Source organism: Sinocyclocheilus rhinocerous, unplaced genomic scaffold, assembly GCF_001515625.1.
Source record: "Sinocyclocheilus rhinocerous isolate Xijiao unplaced genomic scaffold, SAMN03320098_v1.1 scaffold64, whole genome shotgun sequence".
NCBI lineage: Eukaryota > Metazoa > Chordata > Actinopteri > Cypriniformes > Cyprinidae > Sinocyclocheilus > Sinocyclocheilus rhinocerous.
In genome coordinates, this window is record NW_015659929.1 from 102,373 (window position 1) to 122,271 (window position 19,899).

The window sequence follows — 19,899 nt, forward strand, 5'->3', positions numbered from 1 at the left end:
ACAAAAACACACGTGAACAGGATGGAGAAACGAGCGATCTCTTATGTAAACAGATGCATATGAAAAATAATGCGATCAACAGCAATGGCAGCATATAAATGAAAGCTGCATAATGTTACAGAGTAAAATGTTGTATATGTCTGTGCAAGCTTTGGAGGTGTTGATAGAAGCGATTTACTGGATTTATGCTTTGATAATCGTACTGAATATTACCCAGATGTAGTTTTTGATAAAAATTTGATTTTCTCACCTTTTTGCTCAAAATTATGAATTTTTATGAAACCTACCCTATATTCAAGTGTTGATAAAAAAAGAATGCTTTAAGCTAGAATAAAACTGATTTTTTTGTTTAAAAGTAGAGGCTCTGATCTTTATTTTGGTGTATTGCATATTCAAATATTCATACAGCAAAATATTCTGGAGGCCATCAAATTTTAGTGAAAATCATCAAAATCGCTGGCGGTGGCTGGCAACTTTTAAAAAAAAATGCTGGCGGGGAAATAGTTAATATTTACAAATACTAGTGGGAGTGGAAGTGTGCTCACTTGTGTGTGTGTGTGCGCACGCATCGGAGAGGAACTCCGCTGTGCGTGATACAGAGAGCGCGACCATAACGTAGAGACCGAAATTACATGCCGTCGTGTAAATAAGATAAATAACATACGGCTATTTCGTTTGTTAAAAGAACAAGGTATAGACCTGTTCTATAGGAAAGGTAACTTTAAATTACTTCTAAATTACGCCCCCCTAATATAATGTCAGGGGAAACACTGTAATCGAGAAAAAAAGAAAAGAAAAGAAAATTGTCATTTATTCACTATCATCTTGTTCCAAACCTGTTTGACTTTCTTTCATCTGTGGAACACAAAATAATGTTGGTGACAAAACTGTAAAGTTAAATAAAATGACCTATCTCTTTAAATATTAAAACAATAGACCAATATATTGTTAAAAGTAAAATGTTGGCAGGACAATTAAATCTATACTGTCTACATCTCAAACACTAGAATGCTACGTTGTTACATGACTTCACTATGTTGCACGTTTAATTCAAGTGTCATCCAGTTATGATCTCTAAAGTAAAAAAAAAAAAAAAAAAGTTTGTTAGCTTTTAATCCTATTATGTGTAAAAATGTCTAAACTCTAACAACCCTCTACATTGCGAGTAAATCACTCGCATATGCGACTAATCTTCACTCTGGGCGACTAAATGATGTCTAATATTAGCCACTGGCTAATAAATTCTCAGATTTTACTCACCAGTGTGTGAGTTGGACGCTAAGTATAAGTTTAGCACAGATATATTTTCACTCGCCGAACACACTGACTGAGCGCTTTAGAGTTTCACTCTCCGTCAAGCGATCTGTGATATTTCTCAGTTCATCTGAATGGATGTGCAACGCACCTGTGTTTAACATACTGTGAACTCTAGTGTGAAGGCGCACACCTTGTCTCACACACACACGCAGAGAGAGAGAGAGCGCGAGAGAGTCTACATGCAGAATTGACGCGCTACATGAGCCAATGGTGATTCAATTGCCAAGGTGTCCGTAGAGGGTTGAGTCTAATGTCTTATAAAATGAGTCAAGATAGCAATGTTCATAATCATGGTTGACATTGCTTCTGGTTTGGTTTTTCCACTAAAGTGATTAAAAATGACAGAGTCCACTTCACACAGCTGTCCGTCCTCATGAGGCAGCTTTACATCAAATAAGACTGGAAGGGAAGACATAGAAAGTCAGAAAGGAGATTTGTTTTTAAAAAGAGACATGAAAAATGTAGGAAGGAATAAAAAGGCTTCGCTCAAGTGCTGTCCACTTAAAGGCTGTAGTCAGACCTGTATGCATCATTTGATACCAGGAGACTGTTATTCCCCAGAGCAGCTTCAGGCTGAGAGTGATACAGTAAGAAACCGCCACACAGCGCTGTGTCTTTGAACTCTTGAAAGGCAAGACGGGCCGATAAAGCGAGGGATGGTGGGGAGGCTGAGGAAGAAGGCCCTTCCTGAACTATATATTGGAAATATGAGTTGCTGACCTTATTTTCTCATTTTTGTGAAATGGGCCAGTAGCCACGTGGCTCCGCAGGTGTAGGTGGTATTTTGTTGAAAATGAGCTCAGTTCTCAAGGGGATTGTGTGTAAGTACGTTCACATAAACATTTGCTGGCACTGTGGATCTGTACTACACTAAATACTAATGGAAAGCACATACAGTCAGCTGTGGGCGAGTTAAGCAGTGTGTTCTTCTTATTCCTTAATAACAGTGCTGAATACTTCAAGCTCTCCTTGATGATACAGATTTCTATCGGTGTGTTTTCATTCTCTCTGTATTTCCCTCTGTCTTTATCTCATAATCTGTTTCTGTATGTGAGCAAGGCAGAAAATGAATCCTGATCAAAGCCTAATGACAGGGCTGAGGATTGGGTCTGTCTGAGATAGATTGGGTCTCCTGAGGCGTACAGAATTAATCTGCTGTACCAGAATGAGAACCTGCTTTACACCCGGAGTGCCCCACACGGGGGATTATGGCTCCAAAAGTGCTTCTGGACCCATTCTGCTGTAGACAGTGTTTGGTGTACTTCCACGATAAGCCCTCACTAGTGAAGCAGCTAAGGTTTGAAGTAGGGCTGGACGATATGGCCAACATTGATATCACAATATATTTCTTAATTTCAGTCGATACGATATAATTCCGGTATCGATATGAACACTATTTATCTGAAATAGAAATCTTTTGTAACATTATAAATGCCTTTATCATCACTTTTGATCAATTTTAAGCATCCTTGCTAAATAAAAGTATTAATTTCTATAATTTCTTTCCCAAAAAAATAATAAAAATTATACTGAATGGAATAGTGTATAATGTTACAAAAGCTTTTTACTTCAGATAAATGCTGATCTTTGGATCCTTCTATTCATCAAAGAATCCTAAAAAAAATACGTGTGACACTGAAGACTGGAGTAATGATGCTGAAAATTTACCTATGTATGATCACAGGAATAAATTACATTTTAAAATCTATTCAAATAGAAAGCAATTTTAAATAGTAAAAATATTTCAACATTTTACTGTTTTTGCTGTACTTTGGATCAAATAAATGCAGCCTTGGTGAGCAGAAGAGAATTCTTAAAAAAAAAAAAAAAAACTTTAAAATCTTACTGTTCAAAAACTTTTGACTGGTAGTGTAGGCTGATTATTCTTATAGATTGAAACAAATGTGCTTCAGCCAGAAAAAAGGGTATGAAAAGTGCTCCGAGTCGCTGCAGAAAACAAAAAAATTGAACAACAACAAAAACTGGAAATGTTGCTGGAGACGGGTTTATTTAAAATGAAAACTCATTCTCTGGCAGCAGGAGGCGCTTTTAGAGTGATAGAACTAGCGGTTTCTCCAGTAATGGCTGTAATCAAAGCAGCTCCGCTCATGAACGCTTCTTTATCAGATCAAATGAAAATGCCATCGAAACTTTTCTGAAGACAGTCCTTTCCCTTCAGAGATACATTCATATAAAACACCCGCGCCGTGTTATGATTTTGAAACGTGCAGTGCTCATGTTTATTCAACGAAGTCAAACGGCACAAATAAATCAATGTATGGGAAACACTGGTAATGTATATCGAAATATCGGAAATGTGTTTAAAAATCATATCACCGTTATTGAAAAAAATTATATCGCGATACATATTGATATTGAATTATTGTCCAACCCTAGTTTGAAGGTGGATGTGTGGTTAGGTTGATGGTAGATGGCGTTGAGCACACAAAACTGATGGAAGCTGAGCATCTTTAACACCTGCTTGTGGTGGGTGTAATAAGATCAGGGTTTATCTCTTCTTCACAGTGGCAAGTTCTGCGGAATTTACCAGTGTTCTGTTGGCATGGCAATGCCATCTAACATCCATTATACAACACTATTGTCTCATTGTATCTATTATAGTAATAAGATCAGCTGGTATATTTTTATTGTTTCTGTAAGCGACGGATATGGCTGGGTGATATGTCTGTTATTTACCATATTATATTCAATATTTTTTGGGGGATATTAAATTAACGAACAAAGAATATTTTGCTAATATGAATGCAATTTTTACTTGCGTATAAAGTTTCCATAAGAGTGTTGTGCAAAAATTTGACTTTCACGGGCCAAAAAAGGTTAATTGTCTGTTATAAACAGCTCGCATAAAAGCCACTTTCAAGCCAAACAGCTTTCTATTGGTCAGTGTGGCAAATTTCTCATTTTCTCAACAAACAATGATAAACACAACCATAAAAACAACGCCATCTTAAGACTGTGCCAATTGGTTTGTTTCATTCCACCCCTTCTGTGTTTGTGAGCACAGAGACATAGTGGTGGGTTTTTTTTTGGTTCATAAATTTAGTCAGGTTTACAGGTTGAAATAAATGTAATTGAATCATTTCCAAACACAACAGGGATTCATGCGTCATGGTACTCTTGTGAACGTGTAGTAAATAATGACACTGAAGAGGAGAATTGTTGAATAAAGTCGTTATTTTTGTTTTCTTTGGACACAAAAAGTATTCTCGTTGCTTCATAAAATATGGTTAAACCACTGATGTCTCATGGAATAGCCATTTTAACGATGTCCTTGCTACGTTTCTGGGCCTTGAACATGTCATTTGCGTTGCTGTCTATGCAGGGTCAGAAAGCTCTCGGATTTCTTTAAAAATATTTTAATTTGTATTCTGAAGATGAATGAAGGTCATGAGGGTGAGTAATTAATGACCGAATATTCATTTTTGTGTGAACTGCCCCTTTAATGTATCATCCGTTCAGGCAATAAAAATATTATTTCACTGTATTTTAGTTTTTGCTTGATTATTAATGCTTGACTGCAATGGTTGAAATGGTTCTTTTAGTTTAAGCCATTTTAGAGCAAATAGTAATTACTGTAAATGCATGCTTACGATATTCATCAAACAAGACTGAAATATATATATATATATATATATATATATATATACATACACTGAGCATTTTTACATGGATCTCATATAATAACAACTTTACGTTCCAAAGTATATTCCAGCTAGAGCATGTGAACGTTGTACTGTAGGTGCAGGGCTCGACAGTGCGACCATTTCAGTCGCATTTGCGACTGAAAACTACTGCGTGCGACTATGAAAATTTTTTTAGGAGCACCAGTGCGACTGACCATTTTTTAAAAGCTTATAAAATAATTTTTTTAAGAATTTGACAAAAGATGACATACTTTTAATAAAGTTAGAGGAGTCAAATATTACCTCGTAATGGGAAGGCTACTTTTTGATAACATTTTGGATTATTGATTAGTAGGTGCTCCTAAAAAGAAAAGTAAGCGTCGAGCCCTGAGGTGGGTTCACATAATGCCTGGAAATAAAGGAATATTTCATAAAAAGTAGTACCATACGTAATTGATGTTAATGCAGCCACACTTTGATTTGCCCTAGACTGATTTTGTCTCAGTTGGGGTAATTGATTCAGACAAATGTTGACATGCTACTAATTGCATGTTTGACATTATGAGCCTTCCATGAAATCACCTAGACTCTACTGCAGCTTTGAGAAAGCCTTTCAAAGAGAGAGAGATTATGCAGCCAAAAAAAAAAAAAATCCAAAAGAATAATGTGAGAGGGGGCGAGTGGTTGCAGGCTGAGATTTGTAGTTGAATCCATTATAGTGGAGCATTACCATAGACATTAGATGTCTCTACTCTAATGCAATGCAGAGTGTTATTGGTGTTTACTGTCATTAGCAAAGCCCTTTGCTCTCATGTCCCTCGCAAGGAGCCATTAGTGCCCACATTTTTCCAGTTCACGCACGTCCCCGTTTGCAGACTAGTCATTTAACCCGCGCATCAAAATTGCGCATATCAGCACTCAGTAATGCTTTACTGTAATTACAGCTCTTATCCTTCAGTACAATGACGCTAGTGTCCGTCACATATATCTTTTAAGCTAATGAAGCACCATGATGCAAAATAGTGGCTAAATATTGTCATTAGTAAACTATGTACTAGTAGGGCTGGACAATAATTCAATATCAATATGTATCGCAATATAATTTTTTTCAGTAACGGTGATATGATTTTTAAACACATTTCTAATATTTCGATATACATGATTAGTGTTTCCCATACATTGATTTATTTGTGGCGTTTGACTTCATTGAATAAACATGAGCACTGCACGTTTCAAAATCAAAACGTGGCGCGGGTGTTTTATATGAATGTATCTCTGAAGGGAAAGGACTGTCTTCAGAAAAGTTTCGATGGCATTTTCATTTTATCTGATAAAGAAGCGTTCATGAGCGGAGCTGATTTGATTACAGCCATTATTGGAGAAACCGCTAGTTCTACCGCTCTCAAAGCGCCTCATGCTGGCAGACAATCAGTTTGAATTTTCAATAATAAGCCCATCTCCAGCAACATGTTTTTGTTGTTGGTCTTTTTTTTTTTTTTTCCTGCAGCAACTCGGAGCACTTTTCATACTCTTTACACTGGCTAAAGCACATTTGTTTCAATCTATAAGAATAATCAGCCTGATGAATTTGAGACGATTATTTGACTGATTTTACATTTCTTGTTTGTATGAAGGCCAAATACAAATAAAAGGTGAACATTAATTTATTTGTGCTGTTTTTTTTCTAAAATATTATATGGTTTTATATGAGGTGTCATCGACATTTTTCATAAGTTTGTTAGACAGACATCTGTTGTAGGCATGCATGGCAGTTTTTACGAGGCTTTTTTTAATAGTGTTCATATCGATATCGGAATTATATCGTATAAATTAATAAATATATCGTGATATAAATGTTGGCCATATCATCCAGCCCTATGTATTAGGGAAAGCATTCAAATGAATGTTAAAGGGTTAGTTCACCCAAAAATTAAAATTAGCCCTTGAATTACTCTCCCTCAAGGCATCCTCTGTGTATATGACTTTCTTCTTTCAGACGAATCCAGTCGGAGTTATATTAAAAATTGTCTTTGATCTTCCAAGCTGTTTAATGGCAGTCAGCGGGTGTTGCAGTGCAAAACGTAATAATTTAATCTAGCTTGTGCTAACTGTTGTACACGGAAGCAGCTCCGGGCGGATGACGTAGGACGTCGGCGTTGCGCATGCGCCGCTCAGAAGTGACGAACGCGGAAGCACAGACACGCACCTGCAGCGCTTCTGAGAGCGGAGATAAACATAATAAAGCTAGGCTATATATATATATAACGAATAAATAGGCCTATACGAGAAACATATTTTTACTTAAAGCTGCAGTCCGTAAGGTTTGCCTCTTTGTCGCCATCTCTGTTTGAAAACCTGGAATTGCAGCTGTGTGCGGAATTATCTAGCTTGCGTGCGTGTTAAATATTTTGATAAATTACTGAAAAAATAAATAATTAAATTACTTTTACTATTAAACCGTTTAACTGATTGTATTAATCTGTCAAAATTCTTACGGTCGGTTAACCGGTTAAACGGTTAAAATGAACATCCCAAATCTGAAAGAAGTCATATACGCCTAGGATGGCTTGAGGGTGAGTAAATGATGGGCTAATTTTCATTTTTGGGTGAACTATCTTTCTAAGCCAGTATAGTTTAGCAGATGTTTTGTCGGTCTTCCCCACCCAGTCTCACTGTCACCTGGGGAACGTTTCCAGGCTGTATTTAACAATGAGCGAACCAGTCTGCGATAACCCGCTTCGCCCCAGCATATCACTGTCTGTGTCACTGTATCCACCTGACCTCTTTTCCTTACAATCCCCCCTGCTCGCTCTTTAGTCTGGTGTGCTTCATTGATTCACAAGACCTAAAAAATCTTCTGTCTCCACCCTTATTCTTCTTTATGTGTGTGTGGTATCAGATTATGTTACTTTGTGGCTTGTATTATATGATGAGTCTCTTGTGTGTTCTCCCACACTCCGCCCCCATAATTGCTTTTAACTACATACATACGGAACAAAATAATATTGTTGAAACACATTGTTTCTTTTAATACTGTTTTAGTCCCATTTATTACAAAGCAACCTGTAAATGATTTCTGAATAACCTACACGCTGTTATGAAAAAAGCAGCCAGTAATTATGGTAATTTAAGTCACACAGTCTAAGTACGTATGGTAAACACTTTCGGTTCATTACAAGTTGAACATGAATGGAAGTAATGATTTGCGGTTCACTCATTCAGTCAGATGTTTATTCAAAAACTACTGATTCAGTGGAAGGTTCATTAGAATGCTCTAAACCGATGATTCTGGAGTCTCTCAGACTGATTCATTATGAGAATCAACTCAGTCACTTGTATGTTTGTTTTACGTTTTATGCCAGCAAAGTCAATGCAATTGAAAGATGTATATGTCTGTTTATTGTCTTTCTTTTATTTCACAGTATCTGGCTCTTTTTAACTCCTCACATTCGATTCAGACTGCAAGCTTATAATGTATAAATATAATTTATTTTGCTTTGGTGCTTTAGATTCAGCAGCGTTGCAGAATCGCAGGCTCAGCGGCATTACATAAGCTGATGTTGAGATGCTCTGTTTTTCAATTGTAGAAGAAATGCCTTGAGTAGATTGTCTGCCTCATTATAGAAGCTGCGAGCAGTGTAAAAGTCTTTGTTTATTGTCCCTGCAGTCAAATATCTGCCATTTTTCCACTGACTGGAAGATTTACAACAGAACCCTAAGATATTTATATGAGCTGATTGTTTGGTTATAAACCTATGTTGGTTTGTTGGAGAGATTGATGTGGTTTGTTTGTTGTTGGTCTACTGTCCTCTGTGGCTGGAGTTCAGTTCTTGCTTCTGTGGATATTTGTATAAATAAATACATTTTTAAAATCAAAATAAAATTTAAAATAAGTTTATTTTAATATTTTAAAAACTATTTTTTTTTTCTTTGACATCTGATTTTTCGGTCTTTTCAGTCTTCAGTGTCATATGATTCTTTATAAATGTTTATAATTTTTATATGATAATTTGGGGCAATTTATTCAAAAGAGATTTCTTTTGTAGCATAAATGTCACTTTTTTTTAAATGCAAGGTCTTGCTGAATAAATGTATTCATTTCTTTAAAAAAAATTTGATCTTACTGGCACTGAACTTTTCCACAAGTAGATCTGTAAAAAAACTGGCAGTATAAACTATACATTTATATTTATATGAACAATTTATATAATTTGAACATTTTATAAAACATGTTAATGTATAAATAAATAAATGTATAAATAAAATATAGACTGGTGCCTACACTTTTTTTTTTTTTTTTAAATCGCAATTAAAGTTATTCTTTACTGATGTATTTCACTCCATGACCTTCCATGTCTGCAGGGAGGAAGAGGAGAGCCTTCGTGACAAGATCCGGGCAGATCATGAGCGGGCACTGCAGGAAGCCAAGGAAAAGCTCCGTAAATCCAAAGAGGAGCTGAAGGCAGAGATCCAGACAGAGAAGACCAAGGTAGTCGAGGATCTGAAGAAGAAAGATGGACCCAAACCACTGCCTCCAGTACCTATGCCCAAACTAGTAGGGGTCAACGATGGTGACCCAGGGGACCCTGACACCAAGGAAAAAAGGGACAAAATCAGAGAGGTGAGGTGTGTGTGTGTGTGCGCTGAGTTTTTGTGATTCATGAGGACACAAATTTGTATTATGACATAGGTATTACAACGAGAAGGTGATTTATAAGGACATTTTGAGTGTCCCCATATTTCAAAAGGCTTATAAATCATTCAGAATTAGTGTTTTTGAAAATCTAAAAATGCAGAAAGTTTCCTGTAAGGGTAGGTTTAGGTGTAGGGTTGGTGTAGGGTGATAGAAAATACAGTTTGTACAGTATAAAAACCATTAAGCCTATGGAATGTCCCCACAATTCACAAAAACAAACCTGTGTGTGTGTGTGTGTGTGTGTTTTGGTGTTGTCAAAAGACCCGGCATTTCGGTACTAAGTCGGTACTAAAATAAATGAAAACGTTACAGTACCAGATTTTCTTAAGTACCGGTGGTACCGAGTACCCAGTCAACCCGGTTCTTGATGCGCTATCTGAAAGCTATCCTCTTCATAAAAGCACTGAGACATGGCGACCTTAACAGGAGGAAACACATCAAACTAACAAAACACCTTAAAGACCGACACCCGGATCAAATGAAAGAGTTCAAGCAGGTAAGTTTAATTGAATTTTTAATATTTAGAGCTTCTGTTATGAATATTATTCCATATTTTAATTTGAATGTCGGATTGAAATAAACATCGCCGTTAGCGTAGTTCATTGTTAGCATAAGCAAGGCTAATGCTAATATATTGAGCATTAGAATTAAGTTTCTTTGTTAACTATTTAATGGTCCTATAACTTTTATTAGTGTAAAAAACAGGAGGACATAATTGTATTTACTATTTTTACACACCAGAGGCTTTTAAATAACTGTGTATCCAAAACATGCGTGTAAGAGAATGTATGGTTAACAGTGTTTGTCATATCAGTCCATCAGAAAAACAGCCCTGGGCTTATTTATTTATTTTTTTTAGTTGGTTAGTTGTTATTCTTGGCTGGATAACTCTAGCAGGTTTTAAAAGCCCTTTAAAATGAAATACGAACACAATTTGGATTAAATAAAACTAAAAGTACAGTCAAATTTGATCTCCTGTGTAGACTTTACAATGACTTCATGTTATTATCTAACATCAACTTACAGTGAGTGAACAATATATTTTTACAACATTAATTAATGTTTGTGAATTTTATTTAATACAAACACTTGATCATTCATGTTTGTTCATTGTGCATTATATAATTTTTAATTAATGTTGTAAAAATATATTGTTCACTCACTGTAAGTTGATGTTAGATAATAAATTAAAGCAAAAGGAGCCCCTACTAAGTATTGAGTACATGTACAGTAAAAAATGTTTTTTTATTGGTCTTATGGAGTATTCTAATTTGTTGAGATAGTGAGTTGGTGGGTTTTTGTTAAATGTGAGCCAAAATCATCACAATTAAAAGAACCAAAGACTTAAACTACTTCAGTCTGTGTGCACTGAATTTATTTAATACACGAGTTTCACAATTTGAGTTGAATTACTGAAATAAATGAACTTTTCCACGACATTCTAATTTATTGAGATGCACCTATATGTATTAGTAAATTTTGAAATTAACTATTGTTTATCGTTAGGTCATGTTATCTAACAAATGGAATCTTACTGTAAAGTGTTTTTAATACTACAGTTTCCATCTATTGGATATGCAATTAATAAATGTAATCTTATCTAAATTTATTATAAAAGCTGAGGTTTGTTATTTACTGAAAAGTTATATTTTAGCTGGTGTCAATGATCTAATGTTGCATTTGGTCAGACTCAGCCCATTGCTTTACTTAAGTATATTATATTTTCCTTTTACAACTGCAGGCTGAGGAAGTTCATGAAACACCCCAGCAAACTCTAAAACAGAAAACAGTTGTTTTTCAGCGGCAGCAGAAATATGACAAACTTTTGGGTGAAACTTGTTTACTTTTTTTCATACTTTTTATTACTTGTGGACATTGAAACACAATTTTAAATAAGTTTAAAGAATGGCTTTGGTTTTGTACATTTTATTTTTGTTTAATGTTTTTAATCAAAAAATAATGTTGTTCAATTAGCATGTTTCTTGTGTTTTGCTTTGGTACCGAAATTGGTACCGAGAACCGTGGATTTTCACTGGTATTGGTACCGAATACTGAAATTTTGGTACAGTGACAACACTAGTGTGTGTTTAGTTTACATGCTTTGAACTTGCAAGCACTCTATATCTTCTAATGTTTGCAACGCCTGCAGATGTATTCTCTCTCTGTCATTGTTTTTCTTCTCTCTCACTTAATTACTTCACATTCCTTTTTAAATTGAACAGTTTTGGCCCATTTAATCTGTAGCATTTTGAATCAAACCAGGCTCTTCACAGGTATAATTATCATCTTTTGAAAATGGGTTGCAATCTTGGATAAGAATAATTCTGAGAGTTATAGCCACTGGCTGATTTGCGCTTGACTGGAACAGACTGTTTTAAAACGCTCTTACGAATTTCTACTGATGTAATGCAGCGTTTGATTTTCACTCTTCCAGATGTAGGCTACCACAAAATTTGTCTTACTGTGTGAGATGTGTTGGAAAATGTCTATTAGAGTTGTTTGCTAACTGTTCCAGTTCTCATACTCAGGTTTTGGGATTTCTTGCACCGTTCTTGTTACTAACACAGATGATATTCAAATCTAGTTGACTTTTTATATTGATCAAGTTTAATGTGTTTCAGTTGGCGGTGACACTTTAAGACCTCTTACATAAAGCTCAACAGCCTGTGGGCTGCAGATGATGAGTCAGCACTGCTTGCAGTAAATGCCATTATTTTCACTTTCAAATTGCTGCTTGTCTCAGATGAGCTCCTAAACCTGGAAATACATTTTTTCTTTTGTTTTAGTACTTAGGAGAATGATCATTTTGTCCCCACATAAGTGTGTGTTGGTAGTAATGCTTGTGTTCCAAGAGTAATTGGTGTCTTTGAGTGTAAAACTGAGATGATTGTTGCAGTAGAGCTTTTCAGCTAAACTCTGGTTAGCATCACCCTGGTTCTCTTGACAAGAACCCAATACGATTTTCTATTGGCTTTTGGATTATTGCAGAAAATAAGCTCTGCGACCAAAAAAAAGGTATAATCCTTACACACTTTGTTCGTCATAATCTTCACAAATGAACACAACATTTATGAATTTTGAAGTCTAAATACAGTCGGCAGCAAGTAAAAGTCTAAACATAGGTTATAAACAAACGAAACCACAATTGCAGAACTCTTTCAGTTAAAGACTGTTATAATAATTTACAAGAGCATGATTATAAACACATTGAAGCTGTAAAAGTGGACTATTGTAGTGGTCGACCGATATTGTTTTTTTGACAGCCGATGCCAATATCTTGGAAAGCAGGGTGGCCGATGGCCGATATAATTTTAATTCATATTTAAGAAATTTTCAGTAATTTGAAAATGGATACAAAAAATAAATGTGTAAATTAAACATACTTATACATTAAATGACAAAGTATTTTTCACAAAGAAATAAATATTGAATAAAAATATAATTAAAAAGGAAGTAAACACTGTAACCAACAGGGCACTCAGTAATCTGGGAAGTTTGTGTGCATTGGGATTTGGGAATCATATTTTTTCAAATAAAGCCAAGGTAACACTCATTTTACATACAGCACACTGAAAATTACATGAATATGACATTGGGCAAAAGCATGAAACGCAGCATAATTTGAAATCATGAGTTTAAAGTTAGGAGAGTTCTGCTTCATTGAGAAGCGCGATTGACTGTCAGCATTCAATTCGCACGGACTGAAAGTCATGCAGAGAACACGCGATCATGCAGGATACAAATGCACACTTCACAAGATCTCACAGCTGGATCCGACTAAGTTTGCAAGATTTTTGAAATTAAATGTTCATTAGTCATTCAAAGATTTGTTTAAATTATATAAATGCGTATTTGCTGAATGCTGACGGAAAACGAGAAAGTATTATAATGTTTGCCTTTCTATTACTAATAATATAAAAGCAATCATTATAATACTTTTTGTATACATTTTAATTCCTTTTATTAGACCAAACCGTTAACGACGACAGTGAACAAGGAGTATGTGAACACTGTGTGCGCAGGCGCTGCCGTTCTCATCGCCGTCAAAATAAAAGTCTCGAACGCATCGGCCGAACAGAAAAACGTATCTGCCGATATTTGAAAAATGGCAAATATCGGCCGGTATATCGGCCATGGCGATATATCGGTCGACCACTACTATTAAATAGCCACTCACTCTGTAGCCACTTGTAAGCAATCACCAACCAGTTTGTCTAGTTTGATTAAATTAGCAAAATTGATTTTCTTTTTTACTTTTTGTAAAGCTTCTTAGAAACCATTTGTAGTGTATAAAGCGATACATAAGTAAACGTGGCTAGTAGTAGTAAAAGTAAATAACCCAGGGTTTACAAATGTAGCCTAGTCTAAAAACATGACTACCTTTTGATTAGTTACGAACCCAGGGTATTGTGTGAACATTGTGGTACGTGGAACAAGGAACAAGACCATTTACCCAGGGTTAAAGTCACTATGAAATCAAAATTGAAAATTCTTATTTTTTAATGGAATACTGTAGTGTTTATTAAAAATAATTTATCCGTGCACTTCATTATTTTTTTTTAAATTCATGTGCCCTCATAATCTTTAATCAAAAACGTTAACCTCCCCTCCCCCTCAAAACGACTCATCTTCTCTTCCGGTCACGAGCTATGGAGCAAGGGTGGAGCTAGTGACGTGAGGGGTAAACGCTGGGATAAACAACGGGGAAAAACTGAAGCTGATGCTTCACTTTATAGAAATCAATACATTGACCAGTGCTGACACAAGCACTACCCTTAAAATTGAAAGGATATTAGGATATTACCACAACATTACTCTTAGGACATCGCAAACTATTTTTTTTATGAATATGACTTAACCTTGATGGAGGACGCGCTCAGTCATTCAGGCAGTCTCTCTCTCTCTCTTGCGCGCGCGTGCGCTGTTAGGCATGCTTTGTGCCGTTGATCGTCCTCGTCGTTGTCTTCCTCAATAAATAAAAAATGTCTTCATGCTAGGGTGTCGGCGGTGAATCCAGTGGAGAGAAATCCCCCCACAACTAACTGCAAACTGGCATTCAGATCTGCCTCCATTTTGCAACGCCCCAACTTCCAATGATCCAATCAATTCCCGAAGGAAGAAATCAAGTCCCGCCCTCTCATTTCAGATGCCTTTCACTCGGATAGACGTCAAAGTAGAGAAAAAAAGACAATCGCTACTTCCGTTTCATGCCGACTTAAATAACGAGTTTTGAAAAGTCCAGAATTAGCTGTAATGAGAGGTCTGCCGAGTGATGTGGATGAGGGAATACAGGGCACTGTCATCTGCTCTATCTTAGTGTTAATGTGTTTTAGATTGGGAATGTGGAGTCTTTATGTGCTATGCAGGTTATAGAGGAGACATCTGCTATTCATCAAAAGATATCCACCACCTTCTCTTTTTTTTTCTCTTCCTTACAAACACTCACATAGATGCATACATTTGTATGAATACCCTGCAGGATGAAATCCAGCATCCCAACATCTCTCAGCGGACTACTCACAGCGGGGCCATCTGCTGCTCGCTTTGGGGCCTTAACCCTCTTTTTACACTTTGGATGTGTGTGACCTGCCTTCATTTAAATGCACTCTGGTACCTCGATACACATTACTCCAGTTTCCTAAACCCACCTTTGGCGTAGCTTTTAATTTGCATCACTGGTCAGTTTCTCTGCTTTCTGAGAGTGAGTGACAGACTGGCTGCTGATGGTACTTCTCTTGTTTCTGTCAGTGAATTATGATTAAAACTGGAGCAAAGTGTCCTGCTGTCCATTTTTTCTACGCAGTTCTCATTGCTTGTTTTAAATGCTATCAGCTGTGTTTGTGTTTGATGACTAAGAGCTGTTACAGTTTAATCGCAGCTCGGTCCGTGTTTGTGTTTGTGTGAGTCTAGGACAGTACTCAAACTTTACCTTACTCATCACATTCATGAATTTTTCTCATATATATTTACTTTTATACTCTCCCACTCATGCACTAGTTCACAGCTCTCATGTTAACTAGGGATGTGCAACAGCGATCGAGTACTCGAGTGCTCGGCCGTGACAGCGATGATCGATCATGAAAACGATGATCGTGGGGGAAAAAAATTATTCTGCTTGGTAATAGCAGCATTTTGGGCGGCACCTTGAGCTCTGATTGTTTAGCTGGCCACAGCATGCGGTCCAAGAAGAGAGAAGCATGGCTTGAAGTCACGTAGTGATGTCTGGGTTATCTAAATACACACCTGATTAATCTAATCAAAGACTAGAATACCCAAGACGTGTCACTCGTATAGTTTTGAATGGGGAAAATGCAACGCTTAATATGGCTGCTCTATCTAAGTAAGCCCCGCCTTCTGAATAAAAGAGCCAATCGATAATCTGTAAAGTCATCGCATCACTGCAGCTGTGGTTAGAAGTCAGTGCTATAGTAACAGTCAGTGTTTAGAGACGTGTGCTTGGGACTGAGCATGCGCAATGGCTGGTCTAGCTTGAAAAATACGCTTTTTTAAACGTCATTTGAGCAAAAGAAACAACATTTATGAGACAGTTGTCAGATTTCATTGGTGATTTCAAATATGAAATTTAATTGTAAGCTTGGCGAACAGTTTTGAAGAATTTGATGTTTCCCCATTCAAAGTGATAGGAGCTGCACTTGCATGCCCGAGAGGCATTTCAAAGATGGTCGCCGAGTGACATGACTTGCCTTAAAGGGACTTTGATCTAATATAGAATGTGTTGGGATATTAACATTTATTAACATGCAGCTGAATGCGCTGCATATTACCAGAGTTTAGTTTCATGCTCAAATGCAATGCCAGATATTGACCGAGTTATTTGAGATGGTCATATTGCTTTAAGATGTTTCTTTTTTTTAAATACTGTTATAATAATGCAACAGTGCTTTTTTTGTCATATTTGTTCAATAGTAGGCATACTTCAATGAAAATAGTTTTTGTACATTGTATGGCTTCGAAAACGCACAGGTGATTTCAGGAATCACTGATAATGTGAAAATTAGGGGAGGAATGGTTTGCGGAAAAAAATCGAACCGTACGGTTCTCCACACACGGTTCGCAAGTGCTAGGACCACGGTTCAATTTAAATCTGACAACGCATCTGTAATATGGTTTGCTATAAATAACAGGTAAAACAAACGGTTCGGCTAATATATGTTTCCGTTGATGGATGCGCATTCTGGCTTTCCAGTACATTACAACAACAGCGATTGAAAAAAAATAAAAAAATAAATAAACCGTGGACAAACCATTCACTCTTGTTCAATGCGAGTGCCGTATGCTGGAATATGAGCATTTATTCCGTCATCACCCAGGTGCTGATAGCGCACGCGCACAGGTGAGACCTGAACAGCACACGTTGATATCTGTGTTTAAGCTAAACTCATTTAAGCTTTGCCAGTTTGCCAGCGTGCGCTCATTCGAAGCGTGCAAACCCCCACCTCAGAACGCGATCAAATATTAAGCTTTCTCTGAAGTATTATGTTTAAATGGACAAATTCACACAAAAATTGTCAAAATGCCTGTCTCTTGGTAAGTATCCTATAGCAGACATAGGCGGCTGAACGTACTTACAGTTTCTTAAAGTGACAGCACTTTCTTAATATTATCTACCCAAAAAAAAACTGAAAATCACTGTTTATTTTATTTGTATCTTTACTCTATTGTATTTATTTGTGCTGTTGCTTGTAGTTAGATAGATTATTCTTATTTTCTTTATTTTTATTTGACAGTATAGTTTTTGCCTAAACATAGCACATACCGAACCATACCGAAACCGTGACTCTAAAACCGTGATACAAACCGAACCGTGAGTAAGTTGAACCGTTCCACCCCTAATGAAAATATAGCACAAATCTGCCATAAACATAGCATTATAATGAAAATTTTATAGGATGTGAAATCTGTAGTAAATTCTGTCTGCTTTCCTTGGCCGTGTTTCAGCGTGATGTCATGAAAGCGCATTAAGGTGGCAGCTCTCTCTCTGTCTCTCTCTTGCTATAGTGCGTAACTTGAAGCTCACTGGCATAATGGCATTTGCATCCTTTTGTGCAGATACAAGTCGTAATGTTCCGTCTATGTTATGTATCTTAAGTTATCTGATTAATATCATAGAACGGGCTTCAGTTCATTGACAGAGTCAATCAGCTTCACCTCAGGCAGCTATTCCTTTTTAGATGCTTCTTTTTTAATATCATTGCTACATCATAATCATGACCTAACAGTGTTCTAATCATGTGTTCATGTTTTAATAGACAGGTTTTCATGTCATATTTTTATTTTTAACATTAATTTTCATAACAGTCTTCAGATATTTTTATTATTCAGATACCCCCCCCCGTTTTTGAAACCTATTGATCATCGAAATGAGAAATTGCCAAAAATGCCCATCCCTAACGTTAACTAATTACCTCGCACAAAATGCTAACACGATTTACCACACATAATGCTAATACTCTAGTTTAACATATTTAATGTTGACTAGATTTTACATGTGGCCATGTCCTAACAATTCATGACACTGCAACATGGGATAAAGGGTATCATTTCCATGAGTTTTTGTCTTGACCAACAAAAACAGCAGTTGATGGCTCAGTGATCATCTTAGGTATGCGTTTTGTACAATATTAAAATTGTCTAGTTTGAGTTTGAATGTAATTTCTGCATGACTTTAGTCATAATTAAAAAAACAATGGATAATTTCCCTCAGATGTTGAAAATAACTTCAAACTGTGAAGCCTGTGTAAATAAACAAATGTATTAGATGACAAAGATTGTATCAAGTCACTGAATAGTATATGTTTTGAATAATGTTAAAATGATTTATTTTTATGAATTTGATTATGTACTTATCTGTTTTGTTAGCGAGAAACAGCGCTTACAGAGAGAACCTACCCACACGCTCTTCTGATTGACTGTATATTGTGATTGATTTTGTTGCGTCTTGTAGCCATGTTGCATCTGGTGTGGGCATAAAAATTGCTTATGGTTAGGACATAGTGTCACACGAAACTATTAGCCTAACACTAGATTTACTACTCTTAAAATGCTAATACGCCAGATTTACTTCATATATACTAAGTGCTAACATATTCACCTTTCTTAAATGCTCAATGTGAACATCCTCGATTTACCTCAGTGTTAACACACTATCTTTACTTCATACATAGGCTATCCACAAAACAGTACAACATTCATTTGATTTACCTCACACATACAACCATCGAAGCACTACGTCTCGTTCATACATGTCAACACACTAACTTTACCTCACACATTACGTACACACAGAGTTTGCAATGTAACCACATTCACATGTACACAAACCTGTCTTACCTGCTGATTGTCGTTTTTCATCATTTGTTTACCCAAAGTAACCACAGATCTATTGTATGTGTTTTGTATGATTTACTGAGCTTCTGTTGAATTAGCGCAGTGCTAGCTCTACAGAGCCTGTTGAAGGAACAGGAGCTGACAGGAAAAGATGCTTCCATAATGCCTCTCTCTCTCCTTTGCTACAGTAACACACCTCTCTTGCTTCATGTGATTAAACGAAAGTGCTGAATTCATCTTTCTTATGTTGATAAGCTGCTATGTTTCCAAAGCTCAGAGGAGAAAGATAAGAAGGCAGAGAAGTTAGCTGTGTACATTGTTAATGGTGTCTGTCAGGGTTTGTTGTTTGCTTTTGCATGTGAAGTGTGTGTGTTAAAGGAGTTTATGTGATAGAACTAGGGCTGGACAATAATTCAATATCAATATGTATCGCGATATGATATTGTAGTATGAATCTCAGATCTGTTTCACAAGGTAAGGTAAGCTAAGAAGCAGTGTAATGGAAACCGCAGACTCTCATTTTTATGCAGCATAACAGAGGTGCATCTTTATACAGGAAAGCAATTATTTACTCTAATACAGGCCGTAAATGATAAAATGGTTATCGGAAGTGTGATTATTAAGGATTATTACAAACTTAGTCTTTATAAAATCTTATTAGATCCCAATTTAGATTTATGAATCTACCTAGAACAGCACATAAACACCGAACTGTAGCTGAGACTCAGATGCGTAGGAGTTCCCATTTATTCATATATATACAGGGCCGTGAAAAGGTTTTTGCCCCCTTCCTGTTTTTTTTATTTTTTGCATATTTGTCACACTTAAAAGATTCAGATCATCAAACCAATTTTAATATTACGCAAAGATAATGCAAGTAAATACAAAATAAAT

The 19,899-nt window shown here is 36.3% G+C and overlaps 1 protein-coding gene across 3 annotated transcripts in view; it reads left to right on the top strand.

Annotated features, from left to right (window-relative positions):
- Nucleotides 1–19,899, top strand: part of LOC107724469 (mannosyl-oligosaccharide 1,2-alpha-mannosidase IB-like) — a 118,728-nt gene that overhangs the window by 22,085 nt on the left and 76,744 nt on the right. For all 3 annotated transcript variants that reach the window (XM_016533427.1, XM_016533428.1, XM_016533429.1), the window contains one exon: nt 9,324–9,582. In XM_016533427.1, coding sequence (XP_016388913.1) covers nt 9,324–9,582 — 259 coding nt within the window. The remainder of the gene's footprint in view (nt 1–9,323; nt 9,583–19,899) is intronic.